The following is a 26,221-nucleotide window of genomic DNA, read 5'->3' on the forward strand; positions in this document are numbered from 1 at the left end:
GGGGCTGGTAGGGTGTAGCGGGGGGGTGTTTATTGTAGCGTCCCGGAAGAGTTAGTGCTGCAAGGGGTTCTGGGTATTTGTTCTGTTGTGTTACGGTGCGGATGTTCTCCCGAAATGTGTTCTTCGTTCTTGTTTGGTGTGGGTTCACAGTGTGGCGCATATTTGTAACGGTGTTAAAGTTGTTTATACGGCCACCCTCAGTGTGACCTGTATGGCTGTTGACCAAATATGCCTTGCATTCACTTATGTGTGTGAAAAGCCGTAGATATTATGTGACTGGGCCGGCATGCAAAGGCAGTGCCTTTAAGGTTTATTGGCGCTCTGTACTTCTCCCTACGTCCGTGTACGCAGCGGCGTTTTAAAAAGTCATAAATTTCACTTTTTGAAACCGATACCGATAATTTTGAAACCGATACCGATCATTTCCGATATTACATTTATTGGCCGATAATATCGGCAGTCCGATATTATCGGACATCTCTAGCCTGTGCTGTATGTCACTTTCTACTCCAATCCATCAGTCAAACTGGATTTATATAGCACTTGTCATGCACAGGCAAGTTGCAAAAATTAAAAATAAAATACAATCCTAGACTTGTAACTGTGCAGTTTTGTACTTTTTTTTTTTTTTTTTTTTCCAAATGTCCCTCGCCGTATTGCGCTTCAAATATTGCGACTTCACCACATTGCTGATTTTTTTTGGTTGATATGTAAATCATTTTTAAAACGCGTATTCTACACATTTTTGGTCCTAAAAAGGTCTAAATCAGTGTTCCACAAACTACGGCCCACGGGCCGGATATTGCCCGTCAGTGTCCAAAATCCGGCCCGCAGGATAAATATTTTTTTAAATTACTATTATATTTTAAAATTCTTATTTTTTTCAATCTGTCCTTTCTAATCCATTTTCTACCGCTTGTTACTCTCCGGGTCTCCTAGCCGCTCAGGCAAGTCATATTGTCTAAAAATGCATTTTCTCATCGATAACATGACATCATTGCGCAGTGTACATACAATGTATGTATTTTTAAGTAAGTCACTTTTTTTTAATTTTTTTTTTACTAACGTCAGTGCATTTTTTGGACACAGTTTTTTTTTTTTTAAGTTACATCAAAATATGGTTTGTATGTTTTTATTTATTTACTAATAACTCCAGTTTTTGTATAAAATCCTAGAGCTTTTCAACGATTTTACAAAATGTTTTCATTACATTACAGAGCCCTTTTATGTAGAAAATCTTACCAACTAGGCAATTTTTTGAGTACTAAAAGGTAAGTTTGTCAGTTACTTACTACCGTATTTTTCGGACTATAAATCGCTTTTTTTTTCATAGTTTGGCCGGGGGTGCGACTTATACTCAGGAGCGACTTATGTGTGAAATTATTAACTACTAAATATCAAATAATATTATTTATCTCATTCACGTAAGAGACTAGACCAGGGGTCGGCAACCCGCGGCTCTAGAGCTGCATGCGGCTCTTTAGCGCCGCCCTAGTGGCTCTCTGAAGCTTTTTCAAAAATGTATGAAAAATGGAAAAAGATGAGGGGAAAAAAATATATTTTTTGTTTTAATATGGTTTCTGTATGACAAACATGACACAAACCTCCCTAATTGTTATAAATCACACTGTTTATATTAAACATGCTTCACTGATTCGAGTATTTGGCGAGCGCCGTTTTGTCCTACTACTTTTGGCGGTCCTTGAACTCACCTTAGTTTGTTTACCTGTATAACTTTCTCCGACTTCCTAGGACGTGTTTTATGCCACTTCTTTTTCTGTCTCATTTTGTCCACCACACTTTTAACGTTGTGCGTGAGTGCACAAAGGTGAGATTTGTTGATGTTATTGACTTGTGTGGAGTGCTAATCAGACATATTTGGTCACTGCATGACTGCAAGCTAATCGATGCTAACATGCTATTTAGGCTAGCTATATGTACATATTGCATCATTATGACTCATTTGTAGCTATATTTGAGCTCATTTAGTTTCCTTTAAGTCATCTCAATTCAATGTATATCTCATGACACACTATGTGTATGTAATATGGCTTTTAATTTGTTGTGGCTCCAGACAGATTTGTTTTTGTATTTTTGGTCCAATATGGCTCTTTCAACATTTTGGGTTGCCGACCCCTGGACTAGACGTATAAGATTTCATGGGATTTAGCGATTAGGAGTGACAGATTGTTTGGTAAAGGTATAGCATGTTCTATATGTTATAGTTATTTGAATGACTCTTACCATAATATGTTACGTTAACATACCAGGCACCTTCTCAGTTGGTTATTTATGCCTCATATAACGTACACTTATTCAGCCTGTTGTTCACTATTCTTTAGACATTTTAAAGGCCTACTGAAATGAAATGTTCTTATTTAAACGGGGATAGCAGATCCATTCTATGTGTCATACTTGATCATTTCGCGATATTGCCGTATTTTTGCTGAAAGGATTTAGTAGAGAACATTGAGGATAAAGTTCGCAACTTTTGGTCGCTGATAAAAAAAAAAGCCTTGCCTGTACCGGAAGTAGCGTGACGTCACAGGTTGAAAGGCTCCTCACATTTCCTCATTGTTTACACCAGCAGCGAGAGCGATTCGGACCGAGAAATCGACGATTACCCCATTAATTTGAGCGAGGATGAAAGATTTGTGGATGAGGAATGTGAGAGTGAAGGACTAGAGTGCGGTGCAGGACTTTCTTTTTTCGCTCTGACCGTAACTTAGGTCCAAGCTGGCTCATTGGATTCCACACTTTCTCCTTTTTCTATTGTGGATCACGGATTTGTATTTTAAACCACCTGGGATACTATATCCTCTTGAAAATGAGAGTCGAGAACGCGAAATGGACATTCACAGTGACTTTTATCTCCACGACAATACATCGGTGAAGCACTTTAGCTACGGAGCTAACGTGATAGCATCGTGCTTAAATGCAGATAGAAACAGACGAAATAAACCCCTGACTGGAAGGATAGACAGAAAATCAACAATACTATTAAACCATGTACATGTAACTACACGGTTAATGTTTTCCAGCCTGGCGAAGCTTAACAATGCTGTTGCTAACGACGCCATTGAAGCTAACTTAGCAACGGGACCTCACAGAGCTATGCTAAAAACATTAGCTCTGCACCTACGCCAGCTCTCATCTGCTCATCAACACCCGTGCTCACCTGCGTTCCAGCGATCGACGGCACGACGAAGTACTTCACCCGATCATCGATGCGGTCGGCGGCTAGCGTCGGATAGCGCGTCTGCTATCCAACTCAAAGTCCTCCTGGTTGTGTTGCTGCAGCCAGCCGCTAATACACCGATCCCACCTACAGCTTTCTTCTTTGCAGTCTCCATTGTTCATTAAACAAATTGCAAAAGATTCACCAACACAGATGTCCAGAATACTGTGGAATTTTGCGATGAAAACCGAGCTGTTTGTATTGGGATACAATGTGTCCGAATACTTCCGTTTCAACCATGGACGTCACGCGCAAACGTCATCATACATAGACGTTTTCAACCGGAAGTTTCCCGGGAAGTTTAAAATGTCACTTTATAAGTTAACCCGGCCGTATTGGCATGTGTTGCAATGTTAAGATTTCATCATTGATATATAAACTATCAGACTGCGTGGTCGCTAGTAGTGGCTTTCAGTAGGCCTTTAAAATGTCTATTCTTGGGGTTGGGATTTTATCAAATAAATTTCCCCCAAAAATGCGACTTATACATGTTTTTTTCGTTCTTTATTATGCATTTTCGGCCGGTGCGACTTATACTCCGAAAAATACGGTATTTGTAATATTTCAGTATTGTTGCACAAATTTGCACCTGTTCAATGAAAGCTGCAGTCTACACCATGTGTCTTTACGACTATGAAAAAAAACAAGTATTTTCATGCCTTAATGTTGCCTTTTTTTTTAACAGAGCTCTCCACATAGCGGTGGTGCAAGGGGAGATGGCGGTTGTCTGCCAACTGATCCATCTTATGCTGTGGGCGGGAAAAACCCTGGACATCTACAACAACCTCCGTCAGGTACGAGCGGTGCATTAGTCACTTGCAAGCGTGCACAAATATGCGCTGACAGACGTCGGTGTAAACTAAGGGTATCAAACTATTTTTTATTGAGGGCCACATCACAGCTGCGTCTGCCTTCAGAGGGCCGCTTGTAACAGTGAGTAATGTATGAATATAAAAGTGTAACGATTCACCCCGTGGTATTATTACACAGTTGCTTATGCATTTCGATCTTTAATTGTATTTTTACGCAATTTCCGGACCATAGGGCGCACCAGATTATAAGGCACATTAAAGGGGTCATATTATTTTAAACTAGAATATCAACTGTCATCAACACTCACAAGTATAAAACTACTTTTTTTTAAAGTAATAATTTCTTATTTCAAGCATAAAAGAAAAAAAAAGTCATGACTTTGACACAATTGTGTCTCATATTCAAACATGATGACAGCCAAATAAAGTCAAGTTAAAGTACCAATGATTGTCACACACACACTAGGTGTGGTGAACTGTGTCCTCTGCATTCAACCCGTCCTCTCGTTCACCCCCTGGGAGGTGAGGGGAGCAGTGAGCAGCAGCAAGTGGCCACGCCCGAGAATAGTTTTTGGTGATTTAACCCCCAATTCCAACCCTTGATGCTGAGTGCAAAGCAGGGAGGTAACGGGTCCCATTTTGATAGTCTTTGGTATGACTCGGTTTTGAACTCGCAACCTACCGATCTCAGGGCAGACGCTCTAACCACTAGGCCACTGAGTAGGTGGGCTTGGACTTTGCTGTTTTATTTTCAATGAAACAATAGAAAATACGTACTCATATTAGGGATGTCCGATAATATCGGCCGATAGATGCGTTAAAATGTAATATCGGAAATTATCGGTATCGGTTTTTTTATTATCGGTATCGTTTTTTGTTTTTTTTTGGGTTTTTTTATTAAATCCACATAAAAAACACAAGATACACTTACAATTAGTGCACCAACCCAAAAAATCTCCCTCCCCCATTTACACAAAAGGGTTGTTTCTTTCTGTTATTAATATTCTGGTTCCTACATTATATATCAATATATATCAATACAGTCTGCAAGGGATACAGTCCGTAAGCACACATGATTGTGCGTGCTGCTGGTCCACTAATAGTACTAACCTTTAACAGTTAATGTTACTCATTTTCATTAATTACTAGTTTCTATGTAACTGTTTTTATATTGTTTTACTTTCTTTTTTATTCAAGAAAATGTTTTTAATTTATTTATCTTATTTTATTTTATTCATTTTTAAAAAAAAGTACCTTATCTTCACCATACCTGGTTGTCCAAATTAGACATAATAATGTGTTAATTCCACGACTGTATATATCGGTTGATATCGGTATCGCTTGATATCGGTATCGGTAATTAAAGAGTTGGACAATATCGGAATATCGGCAAAAAGCCATTATCGGACATCCCTAATTTTAAGGTATTTTTGGGTTCATTGAGGTTAGCTAATTTGACTTGTTCTGGAAAGTCTTGACAAGCCAAATGTTCTCGTTCTATTGGCAGATAATTTGGCTTAGTTCAAATTAAATACCCCTCATTTATTTATTTTTTTCTCGTTTTTGAACACTGACTTTTTGCAGTGTAGTCCGAAAAATACGGCAATGGTGGTTCTTTGGTGAAAATGTTGCACAGATGATGTTTTACAGATCATCTTCAAGCCTTTTTCTGACAGTCGCTTCAGGATGCGGCGTTTTTTGAGGGCGGTTTTATTTACGTGGCTCACCTTCGGCGGCGTCTTCTCCCCCGTCATCTTTGTTGTAGCGGTGTAGCGTGCAAGGACGGGAGTGGAAGAAGTGTCAAAAGATGGAGCTAACTGTTTTAATGACATTCAGACTTGACTTCAATCAATAACGGAGCAGCATCTCCTCATCCGTGGTTCACTCGTTGTCAGGTTTTTGCAGTGTATGTTGTCTTCCATCTGGCAACTTCTGCATTTATTGTTACATTTTTGGAATAAAAAAAAAACCCCTCCACTGCATATCTACGAAAGTGAAATGCTGCGTCTTACGTCCACACGGCTTTAACAGGTAAACCACATTCCCTTGCCTTACCCTACTAATGAAGCTGGTGTGGAAAAGAATGTAAGAGGAAGTCGCTCAGTTTCCTGCTCTGCCTCGAGTTCTGCTCGCACAATGTCTCGTGGCCGTGGCGGCTTGTCATTTTTGACTGGAAGTTACCTTTTTTTTTTCTCCCTCACGCTGACCACCTGTATGCCACACACTGTTGCTGCGAAGTATCATATATGCCGTATTCCTGTATCTTTGAGTCATTAATAATACCAGAATTGTATTTTTAGGGCATTACCATAATGTGAAAAAGTTCACCTTTCCAGCTCCTGCATTGCTTAATAATAGCCATGATTAACTTTATGCAGGAAGCAGATATAAATAGCATTTAGCAGCTTGCTTCCTGGTTCACACTGCAAAAAGTGAAATCTAAGTAAGATGAAATATCTCAAATAAGGGTGATACTTATTTTCTGTCTGATAAGATCATTCTTCTCACTAAGCAGATTTCATGTTAGAGTGTTTTACTTGTTTTAAGTGTTTTGGTCCTAAATGATCTCAGTAAGATATTACAGCTGAGATTTGATGAGCTATATTGAGTAAAACATGCTTGAAACTAGAATATCAACTGTTGCAAAGCTGTGTCATCAACACTCACAAGTAGAGATGTCCGATAATATCGGCCGATATATGCGTTAAAATGTAATATCGGAAATTATCGGTATGGGTTTTTTTTATTATCGGTATCATTTTTTTTTGTTTTTGTTTTTTTTTATTAAATTGATTGATTGATTGATATATTTTTATTTCAAATATGCATAAAAACAAGAGCAAGCCTGATCCCCGCCTCTTACCATGCCGTTGTGTCCTTGGGCAGGACACTTCACCCTTGCCCCCGGTGCCGCTCACACCGGTGAATGAATGTTGAATGAATGATAGGTGGTGGTCGGAGGGGCCGTAGGCGCAAATTGGCAGCCACGCTTCCGTCAGTCTACCCCAGGGCAGCTGTGGCTACGAAAGTAGCTTACCACCACCAGGTGTGAATAAATGATGGGTTTTTAACATGTAAAGCGACTTTGGGTACTTAGAAAAGCGCTATATAAATCCCAGGTATTATTATTATTATTATTATAGCCTTAACAGCCATTATAACAAAATGTAAAACAATGGAGAATAAAAAACAAAAACAAATGAGCATTGGACTTTCTTTTTCTTTTTTTTTTTCTTTTTTCTTTCTTTTTTTTTTACATATTTGAAAAGGAGTGAGAAGAAGTTTACACTTATTTAATCCCAGCCCTTTTCTTTAAATCATAAATGACTCTGAGCTAGAACTACCTATTCACTCAATGTACAAACTTAATGAACTTGTATATACTGTACATACATCATGGTTGTATGTACATACCTATGCACACCACACACATACATAGCCACATCATTACCACTAGTGATGCCACCAAATCAACATAAAAAACACAAGATACACTTACAATTAGTGCACCAACCCCAAAAAAACTCCCTCCCCCATTCACACAAAAGGGTTGTTTCTTTCTGTTATTAATATTCTGCTTCCTACATTATATATCAATATATATCAATACAGTCTGCAAGGGATACAGTCCGTAAGCACACATGATTGTGCGGGCTGCTGGTCCACTAATAGTACTAACCTTTAACAGTTAATTTTACTCATTTTCATTCATTACTAGTTTCTATGTAACTGTTTTTATATTGTTGTACTTTCTTTTTTTCCCAAGAAAATGTTTTTAATTTATTTATCTTATTTTACTAATTTTTTTAAAAAGTACCTTATCTTCACCATACCTGGTTGTCCAAATTAGGCATAATAATGTGTTAATTCCACGACTGCATATATCAGTTGATATCGGTATCGGTAATTAAAGAGTTGGACAATATCGGAATATCGGATATCGGCAAAAAGCCTTTACCGGACATCCCTACTCACAAGTATAAAACTACTTTTTTAAAGTAATAATTTCTTACTTCAAGCATGAAAAAAAGAAATCATGATGCCGAGCGCATATCATTATGTCAAGATAATGGCACTAGCATTTACTTCATTTAAGAATATTTTTCAACATATTGAGCAAAAAGGTCTCTTTTTTTTTTGTACCAAGAAAAGTGCACTTGTTATTAGTGAGAATATACTTATTTTAAGCTATTTTTAGGTTCATTGAGGTTAGCTAATTTGACTTGTTTTGGAAAGTCTTGACAAGCCGAATTTTCTTGTTCTATTGGCAGATAATTTTGCTTAGTTCAAATAAAATACCCCTCATTTTTGTTTGTTTTTTTCTTGTTTTTGAACACTGACTCTTTGCAGTGTAAAGAGCGTCTGTGTTGGAATTTTGATATCATTTCTTTTCATTTAACTTCGTACTTTTTCAAGTGGTACTTTTCCCTTTCTTTGCTTCTTTAGTCGAGACTGCGCATGATGTGCCTCTATGTCTCGTAGTAATCAGGAAGATGGAAAAAAAGAGGACGGCGCACTGAGATTTCGGACAAATTTGATAAATATTGGCACTGTTTGTATGTTCTGTGATGAAACTATGGAAGAAGCAGATACAAGTGAAGGCAGTTGTTATGCTGGCGTCAAATAATTAGCGTCATTATGCTGCGCCTGTCTGCGGTGGACTTATTTTGAACATTTGACCAATTTACATAAAATAATGATATTTGCATCTTTGAGCAAGCTTTGGTTGATTGATTGAAGCTTTTATTAATAGATTGCACAGTACAGTACACATTCCGTACAATTGACCACTAAATGGTAACACCCCAATACGTTTTTCCACTTGTTTAAGTCACGTTAATCAAGCTCATCAACAGGTTTTGACCATTGTGCTGCCAAGGTAACTAAAAGCCAACCTTCAAGGGTTGTTTTGCATCCTTTACAAACAGAGACCCCACCCGAGGCATGCAGAGCTTGATGGTGTCGGAGGTTTCACCTCATCGACGCCTCTCTCGCTTACCAGAAATAACACCGGATCTGCTTTTTCTCATCGCTGTAGCGTTTGTGATATCCTGTCTGCCCCGTGCATGAAAACAAACCTTGTTTTTTCCTCACACACTAACTTGGTATGAAGGCAAACAGACATTCCCGTTGTGTATTGGGATACAAATGGTGATGTGTCTGATATAGAACAGAGATATTTCTAATACTGCTGGCCAATCCTGACTTTCTGTGGTTGTGCACATGGAGCTTTTTGACAAAGCGTTACTATCGGTGCCCTTCATGAACAATACTGCAAGTACTCGATTGCCCCCGAACTACTGCAGTATGACAGCTGTTTGATACTCCCACACACACAAGCATGCTGTACACCAGGCCTGGGCAATTATTTTGACTCGGGGGGATTTAGAGAAAAAAGCGGGGGGCGTGGTTGGGGGCGTGGTTATTTACAGCTAGAATTCACCAACTCGAGTATTTCATATATATTTCATATATATATATATATATATGTATGAAATACTTGACTTTCAGTGAATTCTAGCTATATATATATATATATATATATATATATATATATATATATATATATATATATATATATATATATATATATATATATATATATATATATATATATATATATATATATCGTATATTACCAAATAGACGCCCTTGTGCAAATAGACGCCCTTGTCCTAATAGTCGCCCGGGGTCTGAGCCCATTTTGTGAATTAACAGCCTCTTCCTAATAAACGCCTATGTCCAAATAGCCGCCCATGGGCTGTTATTTGCATAATTTAGATTAAAATCATATTTATTTCATTTTCATTAAACCCAATTTATAAGCTAAAAGGAAAAGCAAGGGTGCAATAATTCTGGTCATTACGGTAACAGCAGACGTCACGTGGGGATTCTGGGTAATCAACATATTGCAAATGGGTCACCGCATATAGCGTAACACACAACAAACCCACGAGGAAAAGTTTCAACATGGCAAGCAACAGTAGCAGTGAGTTGAATGAACAGGATACCGCTACACCACAACTGATGGACGGGAATACTTTAAGGGGGAAGAAGAGAACGTTTGACTTGACTTAAAGTTCAAGCTAGCGATTGTGAAGTATGCGGAGCAGAATTCTGGTTTGGCAGCGGCCAGGCAGTTTAACGTTGACCCAAAACGTGTACAAGAATGGAAACAAAAAAAGGGAGAACTACTATCTCAGTCGGCAATCGATGGAAAACGCCCCCCCGGATGGAGGTAGGAAGAAAATGAGCGACGAGCTTGATGCTAATTTGTGTCAGTGGATACATCACGTTCGTGGACTGAACCACCGTGTGTCCCGCAAAATGATCCGCATTAAGGCAAAGGAGTTGTATGTCACCACGAGTGACACGAGAGACACCGGGGTGGTGTTTGGTGCAACACGTGGCTGGCTTAATCGTGTGTGTGTGTCCGTGTGTGTGTGTGTGTGTGTGTCCGTGTTGCAAACAGTAGCCATAGCTGAATGTTGCTTTGTGGTATCCTACAAGGTGTGTGGGCTGACGGTGGCAGCTGATGGGAGTGAGGACCAGCTCATTTACTGCTTCAAGAAGGGACAGCCATGTCAGGCAGGCAGAGAGATGCTGTTGAGGGCTAGACAGCAGGCTGCTGCTGTGCTTCAGGAAGAGGAGGAGAGTGATGAGGATCAGCAGTTCCTCAATGAACTTGTGATTGAAAAGGAGGATGATGATGAGGGGGGTGAGGGAGAGGAGGAGGAGGATGATGAGTAGGGTTGAGTTGCATTTGGGGTTGCGTTTGCTGCAGTATTATTGTTTTCATGGTTTTATAGAGTACTTGGTACCATCATTGTATTTTTCCTGTAAGCTGCTTTATTTAAAACTTGGAGTACTGTAGCCTTTATTTTATTTAAGTGACAGTATTATTGTTCTGTTTTGATGGTGTGTTTTTTAATACTTGAGTACTAGGTGCCATAATTTTATTTTTCCCGGTAGGCTGCTTTATTTAAAAAGTGTATTTATTTTTAGTATTGATAGTCTATTTGACAATTGTTGCAGTACTGCCATGTTGAGGCCTTGTTGATCTCTTGTCTTTTGATGGTCTTGTTTTTTTGTTTGTATGTTTACAATAGCTTTTACATTTAAAATTGTTTGTACGAAAAAAAAATACTGGACAGTAACCATTGTAACCAAATAATGGCCTGGTGCAGGCTGGTTCAAAAATAAATAAAAGCCTTGTGCAAATAACCGCCCATGTCCTAATAGCCGCCCGGGGTCTGACCCCATTTTGTAAAATAAACGCCCGGGCTACTATTTGGTAATATACGGTATATATATATATATATTTATTTCATTTACATAAAAGAAATACTTGAATTTCAGTGTTCCGGTGGCTATCCATTAGATGGCAGTATTGTCCTGTTTAACTTCTCCGTTCATGATGAGTACATCCTTTCGGCCACCGTGTTCAATGGAGAAGTCCGTTCTACATATTTCCAGGCAACATACACCTTCCCCTTCGAACTGTTCTGGATGAATTGTCCTGTTTAACTTCTCCGTTCATGATGAGTATATCATTTCGGCCACCGTGTTCAATGGAGAAGTCCGTTCTACATATTTACAGGCAACATACACCTTCCCCTTCGAACTGTTCTGGATGAATTGTCCTGTTTAACTTCTCCGTTCATGATGAGTATATCATTTCGGCCACCGTGTTCAATGGAGAAGTCTGTTCTACATATTTACAGGCAACATACACCTTCCCCTTCGAACTGTTCTGGATGAATTGTCCTGTTTAACTTCTCCGTTCATGATGAGTATATCATTTCGGCCACCGTGTTCAATGGAGAAGTCTGTTCTACAAAATGTACAGGCAACATACACCTTCCCCTTCGAACTGTCCTGGATGAATTGTCCTGTTTAACTTCTCCGTTCATGATGAGTATATCATTTCGGCCACCGTGTTCAATGGAGAAGTCTGTTCTACAAAATTTACAGGCAACATACCCCTTCCCCTTCGAACTGTTCTGGATGAATTGTCCTGTTTAACTTCTCCGTTCATGATGAGTATATCATTTCGGCCACCGTGTTCAATGGAGAAGTCCGTTCTACATATTTACAGGCAACATACACCTTTCCCTTCGAACTGTTCTGGATGAATTGTCCTGTTTAACTTCTCCGTTCATGATGAGTATATCATTTCGGCCACCGTGTTCAATGGAGAAGTCTGTTCTACAAAATGTACAGGCAACATACAACTTCCCCTTCGAACTGTCCTGGATGAATTGTCCTGTTTAACTTCTCCGTTCATGATGAGTATATCATTTCGGCCACCGTGTTCAATGGAGAAGTCTCTTCTACATATTTACAGGCAACATACACCTTCCCCTTCGAACTGTTCTGGATTAATTGTCCTGTTTAACTTCTCCGTTCATGATGAGTATATCATTTCGGCCACCGTGTTCAATGGAGAAGTCTGTTCTACAAAATGTACAGGCAACATACCCCTTCCCCTTCGAACTGTTCTGGATGAATTGTCCTGTTTAACTTCTCCGTTCATGATGAGTATATCATTTCGGCCACCGTGTTCAATGGAGAAGTCCGTTCTACATATTTACAGGCAACATACACCTTCCCCTTCGAACTGTCTGGATGAATTGTCCTGTTTAACTTCTCCGTTCATGATGAGTATATCATTTCGGCCACCGTGTTCAATGGAGAAGTCCGTTCTACATATTTCCAGGCAACATACACCTTCCCCTTCGAACTGTTCTGGATGAATTGTCCTGTTTAACTTCTCCGTTCATGATGAGTATATCATTTCGGCCACCGTGTTCAATGGAGAAGTCCGTTCTACATATTTACAGGCAACATACACCTTCCCCTTCGAACTGTTCTGGATGAATTGTCCTGTTTAACTTCTCCGTTCATGATGAGTATATCATTTCGGCCACCGTGTTCAATGGAGAAGTCTGTTCTACATATTTACAGGCAACATACACCTTCCCCTTCGAACTGTTCTGGATGAATTGTCCTGTTTAACTTCTCCGTTCATGATGAGTATATCATTTCGGCCACCGTGTTCAATGGAGAAGTCTGTTCTACAAAATGTACAGGCAACATACACCTTCCCCTTCGAACTGTCCTGGATGAATTGTCCTGTTTAACTTCTCCGTTCATGATGAGTATATCATTTCGGCCACCGTGTTCAATGGAGAAGTCTGTTCTACAAAATGTACAGGCAACATACCCCTTCCCCTTCGAACTGTTCTGGATGAATTGTCCTGTTTAACTTCTCCGTTCATGATGAGTATATCATTTCGGCCACCGTGTTCAATGGAGAAGTCCGTTCTACATATTTACAGGCAACATACACCTTTCCCTTCGAACTGTTCTGGATGAATTGTCCTGTTTAACTTCTCCGTTCATGATGAGTATATCATTTCGGCCACCGTGTTCAATGGAGAAGTCTGTTCTACAAAATGTACAGGCAACATACAACTTCCCCTTCGAACTGTCCTGGATGAATTGTCCTGTTTAACTTCTCCGTTCATGATGAGTATATCATTTCGGCCACCGTGTTCAATGGAGAAGTCTCTTCTACATATTTACAGGCAACATACACCTTCCCCTTCGAACTGTTCTGGATTAATTGTCCTGTTTAACTTCTCCGTTCATGATGAGTATATCATTTCGGCCACCGTGTTCAATGGAGAAGTCTGTTCTACAAAATGTACAGGCAACATACCCCTTCCCCTTCGAACTGTTCTGGATGAATTGTCCTGTTTAACTTCTCCGTTCATGATGAGTATATCATTTCGGCCACCGTGTTCAATGGAGAAGTCCGTTCTACATATTTACAGGCAACATACACCTTCCCCTTCGAACTGTCTGGATGAATTGTCCTGTTTAACTTCTCCGTTCATGATGAGTATATCATTTCGGCCACCGTGTTCAATGGAGAAGTCCGTTCTACATATTTCCAGGCAACATACCCCTTCCCCTTCGAACTGTCCTGGATGAACTGAAATTCCTGTTTCCATTCGTTTTGGAACTTGCGAGCGTATTTCTTCATCTTGCTCGTCGACGGCGTCGCCATGTCTGTAATCTCCTCGTTCTTCTGCTTCGTCTCCTTGTTGTGTGCGCAGTTGTGCACTCTACTCTCTAAAAGCCCTAGATGTTATGACGTCATCGGGCAGGCAGGCTGTTTATATTGTGGGAAAGCGGACGGTGAGAACAGGCTGTCCCCACTCGGTCTCAGGTCCGCATTGAGCTGGAGGGGGCGTGGCCTCCAGCTCCGGCTGAATACCGGGAGTTTGCCGGGAGAAAATCTCTGCCGGGAGGTTGTCGGGATTCTCCCGCTAAAAACGGGAGGGTTGGCAAGTATGGCAATACCTCACAATAAAAACGTTATGACCGCCTTAGAAAAAACAGAAAGATGTAGAAAAAGTAGGGGTGTAACAGTACGTGTATTTGTATTGAACCGTTTCGGTACGGTTCGGTTCGGAGGTGTACCGAACGAGTTTCCAAATGAAATCAAATCAACTTTTTTTGTAAAGCACATTTAAAATTGACCACAGGGGTAGCCAAAGTGCTGTACGATGGGCAGGTTCAAAGATAATACGAGAACTGAGCAAACACAACACAAACAGAACACGATAAAAAATAAATAAATAAAACATAAAAACAGGTTCACAGCAGGTGTATTATGGGGTGCCATTGCAGGATGGATATCACTCAGTGTTAAAAGCCATGGAATAAAAGTATGTTTTTAAGAGAGATTTAAAAACAGGAAGAGAGGAGGCTTGTCTAACACTCAGAGGTAGGTCGTTCCAGAGCTTGGGAGCAGCAGCGGCGAAAGCTCTGTCACCTCTAAGCTTCAGCCTTGTGTCAGGGACCGTCAGTAAGCCGCTGATGGGCTGATCTTAGGGATCGGGTGGGGCAGTAAGGCTGAAGGAGGTTGGAGAGATATGTTGGCGCGAGGTTGTTTAAACATTTAAAAACAAAAGGAGTTTAAAATTGATTCGGTAACGCACAGGGAGTCAGTGAAGGGACGCTAATATAGGGGTGATGTGCTCACGTCTGCGGGTCTGTGTTAGCAGACGAGCTGCAGGCGGGCGAGGGATGCCTGGCTAATGCCTACGTACAGGGCATTGCAGTAGTCAAGACGAGTCGAGATAAAGGCGTGGATTAATTTCTCGAGATCATGTCCTGATAGAAACGGTTTCACTTTCGCTATTTGGCGTAATTGACAAAAGCTTTTTTGGAACGACGCTGCTGCACACGGACATATTAAGTAGCGTAGCGCACGTTGTGTAAACAATGCACAACGAAGCACAACACACGGCATTCTAGCAACGACCGGGCTAGGACAACATGTAAAAGCCAGGGCTGGAAGACCCTCCTGCCTCGTTAAGACCTCCCGTTTGGGAACACTTCGGTGCGATACAACAATGGAGGACGGCGGTTTGCCGACATCGGCAGGCCGATATTATCGGCTGATAAATGCTTTAAAATGTAATATCGGAAATTATCGGTATCGTTTTTTTTATTATCGGTATTGTTTTTTATTATTATTTTTATTTTTTACTTTTTTTATTAAATCCACATAAAAAACACAAGATACACTTACAATTAGTGCACCAACCCAAAAAACCTCCCTCCCCCATTTACACTCATTCACACAAAGGGGTTGTTTCTTTCTGTTATTAATATTCTGCTTCCTACATTATATATCAATATATATCAATACAGTCTGCAAGGGATACGCACATATGATTGACTGGTTTACTAATAGTACTAACCTTTAACAGTTAATTTTACTCATTTTCATTAATTACTAGTTTCTATGTAACTGCTTTTATATTGTTTTACTTTCTTTATTATTCAAGAAAATGTTTTTAATTTATTTATCTTATTTATTTTTTTTATTTTATTTTAAAAAGGACCTTATTTTCACCATACCTGGTTGTCCAAATTAGGCATAATAATGTGTTAATTCCACGACTGTATATATCGGTATCGGTTGATATCGGTATCGGTAATTAAAGAGTTGAACAATATCGGAATATCGGATATCGGCAAAAAGCCATTATCGGACATCCCTAATGCTAACCCATTTGAAGCGTCACTCACTCTTACTAAGCAGATTTTATGTTAGAGTTTTACTTGTTTTAGGGGTTTTGGTCCTAAATAATCTCAGTAAGATATTACAGCTTGTTGCTGAGATTTGATGACCTATATTGAGTAAAAAATGCTTGAAACTAGAATATTAACACTCACAAAGTATAAAACTACTTTTTTAAAGTAATAATTTCTTTTTTCACACATGAAAAAAAAAACATGTGACATTTCAAACAATTTTGAACAGAAATAGTTCATGCACATTCAGATAAACTCTTCCAAATCACAATTAAAAAAGATGTGGCCGGGGGCCGGGCTGTATATATGCGCACTAATTGACTGAAAGAGCACGCACTTGGCGCGATGATGTCATGTTATCCATGGAAAAATGCATTTTTAGACAATATGATTTGCCTGAGCGGTAACAAGCGCTTGCCTTGTTGCCTTTCCATTAAGAACAATAAATTAGTTTTAAGCATAAGTTTGCTGGTTTCAAGTTGGGATGTCCGATAATATCGGCCTGCCGATATTATCGGCCGATAAATGCGTTAAAATGTAATATCGGAAATTATCGGTATCGTTTTTTTTATTATCTGTATTGTTTTTTTGTGTTTTTTTTGGTTTGTTTTTTATTAAATCAACATAAAAAACACAAGATACACTTACAATTAGTGCACCAACCCAAAAAACCTCCCTCCCCCCATTTCTTTCTGTTATCAATATTCTGGTTCCTACATTATATATCAATGCATATCAATACAGTCTGCAAGGGATACAGTCCGTAAGCACACATGATTGTGCGTGCTGCTGGTCCACTAATAGTACTAACCTTTAACAGTTAATTTTACTCATTTTCATTAATTACTAGTTTCTATGTAACTGTTTTTTATATTGTTTTACTCTCTTTTTTATTCAAGAAAATGTTTTTAATTTAGTTATCTTATTTTATTAGTTTTTTAAAAAAGGACCTTATCTTCACCATACCTGGTTGTCCAAATTAGGCATAATAATGTGTTAATTCCACGACTGTATATATCGGTATCGGTTGATATCGGTATCGGTAATTAAAGAGTTGAACAATATCGTATATCGGCAAAAAGCCATTATCGGACATCCCTAATGCTAACCCATTTGAAGCGTCACCACCACATTCAAGCAGCCTCTCCTCGGCGAGTCAGGCAGGGCTAAAGCAATAACAAATGTTTTTATAGCAGCAGATTTAAAACCATCTTGCATTAAAAACTAGATTTTGAGCCACTTCTATGGTGGAAGAACAATGAGCCCATATATCCTCTTACTGCCAAGTTAGCCAGGCTGGGAGTTAATCAAAGTTCATCTGAGGCTGAGTTGACTTGAAACTGTTTAATGTTGCACTTTTTATATGTAGAAGCAAAGTTTTGTCATTTTATTCAATCTGAGCAACAACTTGAGGCAGTTTAATGTTGATTAACGTGGACCCCGACTTAAACAAGTTGAAAAACTTATTGGGGTGTTACCATTTAGTGGTCAATTGTACGGAATATGTACTGTACTGTGAAATCTACTAATAAAAGTCTCAATCAATCAATCAAAAAAAGCGCTTTATATGTAGAAAGGTTTTGTTAAGAAACCATTCTGAGCCTTATCCTATTTAGTTTTTATTTTATATATGTTGACCACATGAACCCTGGCAATGGACCCTGTGTGTATATGTATGTTATACCATTGTTTACACATTTGGTAAATAGATAACCAAAAAAATGTATATTTTGTTGTTTTCTTACTGTACCGAAAATGAACCGAACCGTGACCTCTAAACCGAGGTACGTACCGAACCGAAATTTTTGTGTACCGTTACACCCCTAAAAAAAAAGACAGAAAACTCCTAATTTGCACAAATTCGAGGACTATAAGAGCGCAGTGGCATCAGAATGTATTTGTAGACTTTCATCAGGACGTACACGCTCGACCCACAGTACAACAAAGACTATGCTAATGTAATGGAGGGAACTAATTCCATCTATTAATAAATGTCATTTATCAAAAACTGTTATTTTTGATTTAAAGGCCTACTGAAAGCCACTACTAGCGACCACGCAGTCTGATAGTTTATACATCAATGATGAAATCTTAACATTGCAACACATGCCAATACGGCCGGGTTAACTTATAAAGTGACATTTTAAAATTCCCGCCACACTTCCGGTTGAAAAAGCCTTCGGAGGATGAGTATGCGCGTGACGTCAATCATTGAACCGGAAGTATTGAATACAATACAAAAAAGCTCTGTTTTCATTTCATAATTCCACAGTATTCTGGACATCTGTGTTGGTGAATCTTTTGCAATTTGTTTAATGAACAATGGAGGCTGCAAAGAAGAACGTTGTAGGTGGGATCGATCGGTGTATTAGCGGCTAAGTACAATACTTACAGCAACACAACGAGGACTACTTACCCTGATAGCAGACGCTTAGCCGATGCTTGCCGCCAAATCCACGGATGAAGTCCTTCGTCGCGCCGTCGATCGCTGGAACGCAGGTGAGCACGGCTGTTGATGGGAAGATGAGGGCTGGCTGGCGTAGGTGGAGCGCTAATGTTTTTATCATAGTTCTGTGAGGTCCGGTTGCTAAGTTGCTAAATTATCCTTAGCGTCGTTAGCAACAGCATTGTTAAGCCTTACCAGGCTGAGAATTTTTAACCGTGTATTTACATGTCCATGGTTTAATAGTATTGTTGATCTTCTGTCTATCCTCCCAGTCAGGGGTTTATTTATTTTGTTTCTATCTGCATTTGAGAACGATGCTATCACGTTAGCTCAGTAGCTAAGTGTGTCACCGATGTATTGTCGTGGGGATAAAAGTCACTTTAAATGTCCATTTCGCGTGCTCGACTCTCATTTCCAAGAGGATATAGTATCCGAGGTGGTTTAAAATACAAATCCGTGATCCACAATAGAAAAAGGAGAGAGTGTGGAATCCAATGAGCCAGCTTGTACCTAAGTTACGGTCAGAGCGAAAAAAGATACGTCCTGCACTGCCTCTCTAGTCCTTCACTGTAACGTTCCTCATCCACAAATCTTTCATCCTCGCTCAAATTAATGGGGTAATCGTCGCTTTCTCGGTCCGAATCTCTCTCGCTCCATTGTAAACAACGGGGAATTGTGAGGAATCCTAGCTCCTGTGACGTCACGCTACTTCCGCTACAGGCAAGGCTTTTTTTTATCAGCGAGCAAAAGTTGCGAACTTTATCGTCGATTTTCTCTACTAAATCCTTTCAGCAAAAATATGGCAATATCGCGAAATGATCAAGTATGACACATAGAATGGATCTGCTATTCCCGTTTAAATAAAAAAAATTCATTTCAGTAGGCCTTTAACAGTTTCTTCAGTCAAGACCAAGGGTGTCAAACTAGTTCTTTTTACAATGTATACTGTAAATGTAAATGGTAGGGATGTCCGATAATATCGGACTGCCGATATTATCGGCCGATAAATGCTTTAAAATGTAATATCGGAAATTATCAGTATTGGTTTCAAAATTATCGGTATCGGTTTCCAATAGTAAAATGTATGACTTTTTGAAACGCCGCTGTGTACACGGACGTAGGGAGAAGTAGAGAGCGCCAATAAACCTTAAAGGCACTGCCTTTGCGTGCCGGCCCAGTCACATAATATCTACGGCTTTTCACACACACAAGTGAATGCTAAGCATACTTGGTCAACAGCCATACAGGTCACACTGAGGGTGACCGTATAAACAACTTTAACACTGTTGCAAATATGCGCCACACTGTGAACCCACACCAAACAAGAATGACAAACACATTTCGGGAGAACATCCGCACCGTAACACAACACAAACACAACAGAACAAATACCCAGAACCCCTTGCAGCACTAACTCTTCCGGGACGCTACGATATACACCCCCCGCTACTCTCTAACCCCCACCTCAACCCCGCCCACCTCAACCTCCTCATGCTCTCTCAGGGAGAGCATGTCCCAAATTCCAAGCTGCTGTTTTGAGGCATGTTTAAAAAAAATAATGCACTTTGTGACTTCAATAATAAATATGGCAGTGCCATGTTGGCATTTTTTTTTCCATAACTTGAGTTGATTTATTTTGGAAAACCTTGTTACATTGTTTCATGCATCCAGCGGGGGCATCACAACTAAATTAGGCATAATAATGTGTTAATTCCACCACTGTTTATATCGGTATCGGTTGATATCGGAATCGGTAATTAAAAGTTGGACAATATCGGATATCGGCAAAAAAGCCATTATCGCCACATCTCTAGTAAATGGGAAAACAGTACTACTGTTTTACTGTAAAAAACTTACGGTGTATTACTGTAAATGAAAAAAAAATGACACATTTTGTTTTGTGTTTTTAAGATAAAACTCTGGCAACCAAACTACCAGTTTTTTTAACCGAAATTTTTTTTTTACATTGTACAATTTGATGGATGAGTCGCTTCGAAATCAAGAGTCAAGCAGATCTTTAAGTACTTATTTTGATGTTTGGAATGTGTGATGATATAATATTTGTTGCAATATTAGATGAAGTTTAAAATATATGAAACTGCATGCAGTACATGCATTTATTTTCTGTCAAAATACAAAGTTGACTACTAGGGATGTCCGATAATGGCTTTTTGCCGATATCCGATATTCCGATATTGTCCAACTCTTTAATTACCGATACCGATATCAACCGATACCGATATCCACCGATATATACAGTCGTGGAATTAACACATTATTATGTCTAATTTGGACAACCAGGTATGGTGAAGATAAGGTACTTAAAAAAAAAAAAAAAAAAAAAAAATAAGATAAATAAATTAAAAACATTTTCTTGAATAAAAAAGAAAGTACAACAATATAAAAACAGTTACATAGAAACTAGTAATGAATGAAAATGAGTAAAATTAACTGTTAAAGGTTAGTATTATTAGTGGAGCAGCAGCACGCACAATCATGTGTGCTTACGGACTGTATCCCTTGCAGACTGTATTGATATATATTGATATATAATGTAGGAACCAGAATATTAATAACAGAAAGAAACAACCCTTTTGTGTGAATGAGTGAGGTTTTTTGGGTTGGTGCATTAATTGTAAGTGTATCTTGTGTTTTTTTATGTTGATTTAATTTAATTTAAAAAAAAAAACCCAAAAAAACCCGATACTGATAATAAAAAAAACGATACCGATAATTTCCGATATTACATTTTAACGCATTTATCGGCATCCCTATTGACTACCTTTAGAAACAAATAGACGCATGGTAATTCCAGTCCTTTGCGGGCCACATAAATTGAGTTTGACACATGTGGTCAAGACAGTGCATGGTATGCTGCTATGCCTCACGGAAAAATACAAAAATTAAGGGTATTTTATTTGAACTAAGCAAAATTATCTGCCAATAGAACAAGAAAATTCGTCTTATCAAGACTTTCCAAAACAAGTAAAATTAGCTAACCTCAATGAACCCAAAAATACCTTAAAACTAGAGATGTCAGATAATATCGGCCTGCCGATATTATCGGCCGATATATGCGCTAAAATGTAATATCGAAAATTATCGGTATCGTTTTTTTTATTATCGGTATCTGGTTTTTTTGGGTTTTTTTTAATTAAATCAACATAAAAAACACAAGATACACTTACAATTAGTGCACCAACCCCAAAAAACCTCCCTCCCCCCATTTACACTCATTTGTTTCTTTCTGTTATTAATATTCTGCTTCCTACATTATATATCAATATATATCAATACAGTCTGCAAGGGATACAGTCCGTAAGCACACATGATTGTGCGTGCTGCTGCTCCACTAATAGTACTAACCTTTAACAGTTAATTTTACTCATTTTCATTCATTACTAGTTTCTATGTAACTGTTTTTATATTGTTGTACTTTCTTTTTTATTCAAGAAAATGTTTTTAATTTATTTATCTTATTTTACTATTTTTTTTAAAAAGTACCTTATCTTCACCATACCTGGTTGTCCAAATTAGGCATAATAATGTGTTAATTCCACGACTGCATATATCGGTTGATATCGGTATCGGTTGATATCGGTATCGGTAATTAAAGAGTTGGACAATATCGGAATATCGGATATCGGCAAAAAGCCATTATCGGACATCCCTACTTAAAATAAGTATATTCTCACTAATAACAAGTGCACTTTTCTTGGTAGAAAAAAAAAGAGACCTTTTTGCTCAATATGTTGAAAAATATTCTTAAATAAAGTAAATGCTAGTGCCATTATCTTGACATAATGATATGCGCTCGGCATCATGATTTTTTTTTTCATGCTTGAAGTAAGAAATGATGACTTTAAAAAAGTAGTTTTATACTTGTGAGTGTTGATGACACAGCTTTGCAACAGTTGATATTCTAGTTTCAATATTTATCAAATTTGTTCGAAATTTCAGTGCGCTGTCTTCTTTTTTTCCATCTTCCTGATAGAAATGGCAAATTACCACTTTCACGTGTCATTTTTTATCTAGTTTCAACATTTTAAAAAGTACAAAGTTAAATGAAAAGAAATGATATCAAATTCCAACACAGTCGCTCTTTACACTGCAAAAAGTCAGTGTTCAAAAACAAGAAAAAAAAATACAAAAATGAGGGGTATTTTACTTGAACTAAGCAAAATTATCTGCCAATAGAACAAGAAAATTTGGCTTGTCAAGACTTTCCAAAACAAGTAAAATTAGCTAACCTCAATGAACCCCAAAATAGCTTAAAATAAGTATATTCTCACTAATAACAAGTGCACTTTTCTCGGTAGAAAAAAAAAGAGACCTTTTTGCTCAATATGTTGAAAAATATTCTTAAATGAAGTAAATGCTAGTGCCATTATCTTGACATAATGATATGCACTCTGCATTACATTTCTTTTTTCATGCTTGAAGTAAGAAATGATTACTTTAAAAAAGTCGTCTTATGACCCAGCTTTGCAACAGTTGATATTCTAGTTTCAAGCATGTTTTACTCAATATAGCTCATCAAATCTCAGCAACAAGCTGTAATATCTTACTGAGATCATTTAGGACCAAAACACTTCAAACAAGTAAAACACTCTAACATAAAATGAGATATTTAATCTTACTTAGATTTCAGTTTTTGCATTGTGCTATGCTGCTCTGCCTCCATGCTTTGCTGAACCCAGAAAAAAGAAGGATAATGGCAATGAAACTAAACTGAATTGAGTAAGTTAAAATACACGTATCTATGTACGTGTATTTTAGATCAAACAGATGGAAACTAAGCACTCATGAAACGCACTCCTTTGTGTTTTTATTCTTGCACTCATTTTCACTTCAATGTCCTCCTTCCGAGAAGTCACATGACCGCCCTCCCCTCTCCTCTTCTTGCTTAGGCCTGTTTCATAACATACCTGTGGTTCGCCGGGTGGTTGGCAGGGACTTTCCCTGCCTGCACATCTCTCTCCGTCTATCACCGAGTCGCTATTGCATCCAGTCGTCAGTAACTGCTCGTCAGTACACTGCAAGAAGTCGGTGTGCAAAAAAACAAGAAAAAAAAAAGAAAAAAAAAATAGGGGTATTTTATTTGAACTAAGGAAAATTATCTGCCAATAGAACAAGAAAATTTAGCTTGTCAAAACTTTCCAAAACAAGTAAAATTAGCTAACCTCAATGAACCCAAAAATACCTTTAAAATAAGTATATTCTTACTGATAACAAGTGCACTTTTCTTGGTAGAAAAAAAAAAGAGACCTTTTTGCTCAATATGTTGAAAAATATTCTTAAATGAAGTAAATGCTAGTGCCATTATCTTGACATAATGATATGCGCTCGGCATTACATTTCTTGAAACTAGGGATGTCCAATAATGGCTTTTTGCCGATATCCGATATTCCGATATTGTCCAACTCTTTAATTACCGATACCGATATCAACCGATATATGCAGTCGTGGAATTAACACATTATTATGCCTAATTTGGACAACCAGGTATGGTGAAGATAAGGTACTTTTAAAAAATAATAATAAAATAAGATAACTAAATTAAAAACATTTTCTTAAATAAAAAAGAAAGTAAAACAATATAAAAACAGTTCCATAGAAACTAGTAATGAATGAAAATGAGTCAAATTAACTGTTAAAGCTTAGTACTATTAGTGGACCAGCAGCACGCCCAATCATGTGTGCTTACGGACTGTATCCCTTGCAGACTGTATTGATATATATTGATATATAATGTAGGAACCAGAATATTGATAACAGAAAGAAATGGGGGGAGGGAGGTTTTTTGGGTTGGTGCACTAATTGTAAGTGTATCTTGTGTTTTTTTATGTTGATTTAATTTTAAAAAAAACAACAACAAAAAAACGATACAGATAATAAAAAAAACGATACCGATAATTTCCGATATTACATTTTAACGCATTTATCGGACATCCCAACTTGAAACCAGCAAACTTATGCTTAAAACTAATTTATTGTTCTTAATGGAAGGCAACAAGGTAAGCGCTTGTTACTCTCGGGGTCTCCTCAGGCAAATCATATTGTCTAAAAATGCATTTTTCCATGGATAACATGACATCATCGCGCCAAGTGCGTGCTCTTTCAGTCAATTAGTGCGCATTTATACAGCCCGGCCCCCGGCCACATCTTTTTTAATTGTGATTTGGAAGAATTTATCTGAATGTGCATGAACTATTTCTGATCAAAATTGTTTGAAATGTCACGTGTTTTTTTTTTCCATGCTTGAAAAAAGAAATTATTACTTTAAAAAAGTAGTTTTATACTTTGCGAGTGTTGATATTCTAGTTTCAAGCATGTTTTACTCAATATAGGTCATCAAATCTCAGCGACAGGCTGTAATATCTTACTGAGATCATTTAGCACCAAAACCCCTAAAACAAGTAAAACTCTAACATAAAATCTGCTTAGTGAGAATAATTATCTTATCAGACAGAAAATAAGCAAATATCACCCTTATGAGATATTTCATCTTACTTAGATTTTCGTTTTTGCAGTGTGCTCGTCAGTATCTGCCTCATGATGATATCAGTCCGCTCATCTCCAAGGAATGTGAGAGTACACAACCAGGGAAAGATGAGGGATTTTCCCTCGCTATCCCGGACTCTTTGCTCTTGGGGCTTCCACACACAATCAACCAACCCCCCCAAGCTCCCTCCCCCGACACACACACACACACACGCTTCCTATTATCGATGCTCCACTTTTGTTTTAGTCACACGCTGACGGCTTTTTACAGGAAGCCTCTATTCGTAAGGTCCTAAAAGGTCTAAAAATGGAGCGGGTTACGGGTCAGTTCCTCCCTCCATAGCAGATCACAAGTGTTTGCATGAGGTCAGGATGTCAGTATGTGACGAGGCTTATCGCTGCCAATAAACCACGGTTGCGTACAAATGACGGCAATGTCGTGCACGTTTGTGCGTTGGGTAGTGAGTCACATGTTTCAAGGAAACCGAAACACATTACTGGATGGAGTCCATAAAGAGGCGCTCAGTTCCTTGACCCGTTGTATTGTTTTGTTTTAGTATAGCCTCTCTTAAAAGGGACAATTTATAGGTTGTGTTCCGTCACGTTGACTTTTGAACGGAAGTAAACAAAGTGGAGGCCCGCCAAACCATAATGGCTACTGTGCCGCGAACTATCTGCGTACGCAAGGGGCCTAGATCGGATACAAGCTAAAAATGAAACAATGCAATGAAATTAGAGATGTCCAATAATGGCTTTTTTGCCGATATTCCGATATTGTCCAACTCTTAATTACCGATACCGATATCAACCGAAACCGATATATACAGTCGTGGAATTAACACATTTTGTTGTGATGCCCCGCTAGATGCATTAAAGCAGGGGTCACCAACCTTTTTGAAAGCAAGAGCTACTTCTTGGGTAGTGATTAATGCGAAGGGCTACCAGTTTGATACACACTTAAATCAATTGCCAGAAATAGCCAATTTGCTCAATTTACCTTTAACTCTATGTTATTATTAATAATTAACGATATTTACACTTAATTGAACGGTTTAAAAGAGGAGAAAACATGAAAAAAAATGACAATTAAATTTTGAAACATAG

General features: G+C 38.3%; 1 protein-coding gene across 1 annotated transcript in view; it reads left to right on the forward strand.

Moving 5' to 3' along the window:
* The window catches only part of bcl3 (BCL3 transcription coactivator), a 113,739-nt gene that overhangs the window by 59,381 nt on the left and 28,137 nt on the right, over positions 1–26,221 (forward strand). The window contains exon 4 of the mRNA XM_062063937.1: positions 3,924–4,032. Coding sequence (XP_061919921.1) covers positions 3,924–4,032 — 109 coding nt within the window. The remainder of the gene's footprint in view (positions 1–3,923; positions 4,033–26,221) is intronic.

The sequence above is a fragment of the Entelurus aequoreus genome, linkage group LG11 (assembly GCF_033978785.1).
Source record: "Entelurus aequoreus isolate RoL-2023_Sb linkage group LG11, RoL_Eaeq_v1.1, whole genome shotgun sequence".
In the NCBI taxonomy this organism is placed as follows: Eukaryota; Metazoa; Chordata; class Actinopteri; order Syngnathiformes; family Syngnathidae; genus Entelurus; species Entelurus aequoreus.